Source organism: Diaporthe citri (genome assembly GCF_014595645.1).
Source record: "Diaporthe citri strain NFHF-8-4 chromosome Unknown scaffold_2, whole genome shotgun sequence".
Classification (NCBI taxonomy): Eukaryota; Fungi; Ascomycota; class Sordariomycetes; order Diaporthales; family Diaporthaceae; genus Diaporthe; species Diaporthe citri.
Window position 1 is genome coordinate 4,311,777 of NW_025064847.1, and position 2,974 is coordinate 4,314,750.

The 2,974-nt window shown below is 56.5% G+C and overlaps 1 protein-coding gene across 1 annotated transcript; it reads left to right on the forward strand.

Moving 5' to 3' along the window:
- Nucleotides 1-399: 399 nt before the first annotated feature.
- Nucleotides 400-2,205, forward strand: INS49_006731 (uncharacterized protein; the record flags this gene model as incomplete). The annotated part of the gene is made up of 4 exons (XM_043167500.1): nt 400-435; nt 700-1,044; nt 1,127-1,159; nt 1,336-2,205. The coding sequence occupies 4 exons, from the start codon at nt 400-402 to the stop codon at nt 2,203-2,205; spliced, it is 1,284 nt and encodes a 427-aa protein (XP_043028644.1).
- Between the last annotated feature and the right edge of the window lie 769 nt (nt 2,206-2,974).

Below are 2,974 nucleotides of genomic sequence, written 5' to 3' on the forward strand. Positions count from 1 at the left end.
GGCTCCTCATCGTCGATTTGTGGGAAACACCTGAAGCCTGCTAAGGCATTCTGCAAGGACACCAGTTTCAATTGCTCCGCTTTGATAAACCGTGCAATGGGGTTCCTTCAGTCTGCATACCTCCTTTCCCCAGAGATGCTGCCTCTGGCTCACGCCATGAAAGCACTGTCTGCTCCAGAAAATGGCCTGCATATTGTGACTGGCTGTGGAAATTCTCGTCATACGGCAGGGCCTTCGTACAATCTCACCGACCCTTCGATCGTTACCGTCTGGAAACACCATCATTGAGAGCACAGCCACTGACTTCAATGCCTCTAGTGCGACAGACGACAACCTGAGTGTACACAATGCATCCGGGTGTCAAAAGTATGCCCGGGATATCGTGACCAGCTCTCACTGATGTTCCGGGACGAGACAGTGAAAGTCGAGAAAAGGGTACGCGCCTCCTGGGGGTGTGAAGATGGAAACGCATCGTCGTCGGCCTCATCATCGACGGACGCCACCGCTCGACAAGGTCCAGCCAAGACCAAGAGATCTTCTTCCATAGCGTCCTCAGCAACCTCCGGGTCATTATGTGTATCAACACCGTCATCTTCATACGCCTCGGTATCTCCAATTTCGCCCAACTCACCACGCGCCAGGGGTGGAAGCTCCTCGCCGTTGGTTGCTACAAGCAGCCCTGCAACGACACGCTCGCAGGGCGAGGGCTGGAATTCGTTGAAGCTACCCGTGGCTATACCTACGGATCCGGCTGAGCTCGGGCTCTCGTTCTACGTCGACCACTACATCCTTGGGTATCCGGACGAGGTCAGGAAGCCGGAGGACCTCAGCAGTCAAATATGGTTCCAAAGCTCCTCATCCCAGGCCACCATGGCCGCCCTGGGCCTGGCTGGTTTGGGAAATCTACATGATGACAAGCAGCTACAGCACCTGTCAAGAATCAAATACGGTGAGGCTTTGAGCCTTGCGAATGAGGCCCTGCACAATCCGTTGCAAAACTTGGAAGCGGCTATCAAGACTACCGTCATGCTCGCCTTGTTTCAGGTAAGAAGACCCGTCGAACATGTGTCTCTGCTTTCCAAGAGCGTGGCCTATTTCACGGAATGCCCGCTGACAACAGTTACAGTGCGTCCATGCAACACACGAGGCTCATGAGAATGTAAGAGTTCATCTCCTGGGATGTCTGGCCCTGATAAGGTCAGCCCCACCGATCCGCACCACGCCAGCTCTGGGAATAAGGGGCGTGCTCCAATTATGTTACTCATTGGTTGGTAACCCCCAAGACAATAGCTGACTGTCAAAAGAAAAGATGAGCCTTTCTGACTATCTATTTAGCTTATACCATGCGTCACAAGCGGTGTAAACCTCCCAGAAAACTTTTTCGACTGGCTGCGGGAGAGGAAGACCTCAGACCTGCTCCCCGAGGACGAAAAACCCGGGGCCGACCTCATCCCCATCATCGCAAGATTCGCACGGCTCAACGCCACCTTGCGCACCAGGGTACACGCCGACGGGGACGAATCCACAGAACAAATGCTGCTGCAGCTCCTGGCCGTGGATGCGGAGATGGACGGATGGGAGGCGTCCCAGGAAGGGAAGTGGAAGTACGAGGTGGTCAGCTCGCCGGACCTGCCGCACGAGGCCATCTTCCGCGGCAGTTACCACCGCTACTCGGACGTGTGGGCGTCCCGGATATGGAACCACTTGCGCTGGGCGCGGCTGCTGGCTAATCAGCGGATACTCGAGCTGGCGGCGGAGAACCCGAGAAGCGCCGCGGGCGCCGGGTTGAAGTCGCCGCCGGGCATCCCGTTGCAGGAGGAGCGCATCCGCGAGACGGTGCGACGGCTGGCGGTCGACGTGCTCAAGTCGGTGCCCACGCACTACCGCCACCCGCGGCTGTCAAGGGAGCAGCTCGACTCGGTGCAGTCGCACGGGGGCGCCGGCTCCGGGGCCTTCGGCATCCCGCACCTCGCCTTCCAGCTCCGCGTCGCCGCGTGCGCGCCGGGAGTGCCGTATGACGTCTGGCGGTGGGCGCTGGACGTCCTGGAGACGGTGTGGTCTGAGCTGGGGATGCTACACGCCAAGAGTCTGGCGGACGTACTGAGGAAACACCGGGACAAGCTGGACAGGGACAGCATAAAAGGAAAGCTGAAGACTGAGAGGGACGAAGATGCCGAAGGGGGACTGCTTCGTGTGGGACAGTGAGACAGGTGGTCGCGTCCTGGATTCGGCTTGCAGCCAGTCTGTGTATTTGTGCGTATGTGTCTGCGGGATCTGGGTTTGAGCAGGGCTAGGCGTCTTTGAGGCGCCCAAATAATCCACGTGATTGTGTTTGTATAGTCATGGTTTCCCGGGCAAGGGCCGGTCGCATTACAATGCGGTATGTTTTGTTTTTCTGAGCGGAGGGTACGGAATCGGCGCATGCTCTTATTACGGTGTGGCTGTCCCCACTCCAGGACAATTGTTCTGTGCGCGTGTCGCTAAAAAGAAGTCCCCAGTTTGTATGTACAGCCAGGGAGGTATTGACAGATAATTATGATATCTTGTACCACACTTCAGCCCCCAATTGACAGGATCTAGGCTATGGGGTTTTCCTGAGCGGTTTCACTTGAAGCTCCAATAGTTCAAGCAGGGGCAATTGGGGCAAAAAGTTGTGGCAAAGGTTGTGGTGACAGACTACCTGGGTGCCTAGGTAGTCAACAGCCAGGCTCAAGATTCCTTTGGGACTTGAAGTGTGCACCAATTGTAAATACTCAGAGTCGCTGTTGTTCCCGAAACACGCTTCGTGACAACATCACGGGATCGTCACTACACCCAGCGAAAGACACCAGGCCGGCGTGCGGGCCAGCCCGCAGCCATTGACCAATCTGAGGCTCCAAATTCGAAGCACCGCCTCAAAGGGTATCTCACATTCTGCTCTTGGTCGGTACAGGTCTGTATAGGTAGAACGGGGTTGTTCCCAGGTTGGCTTCAT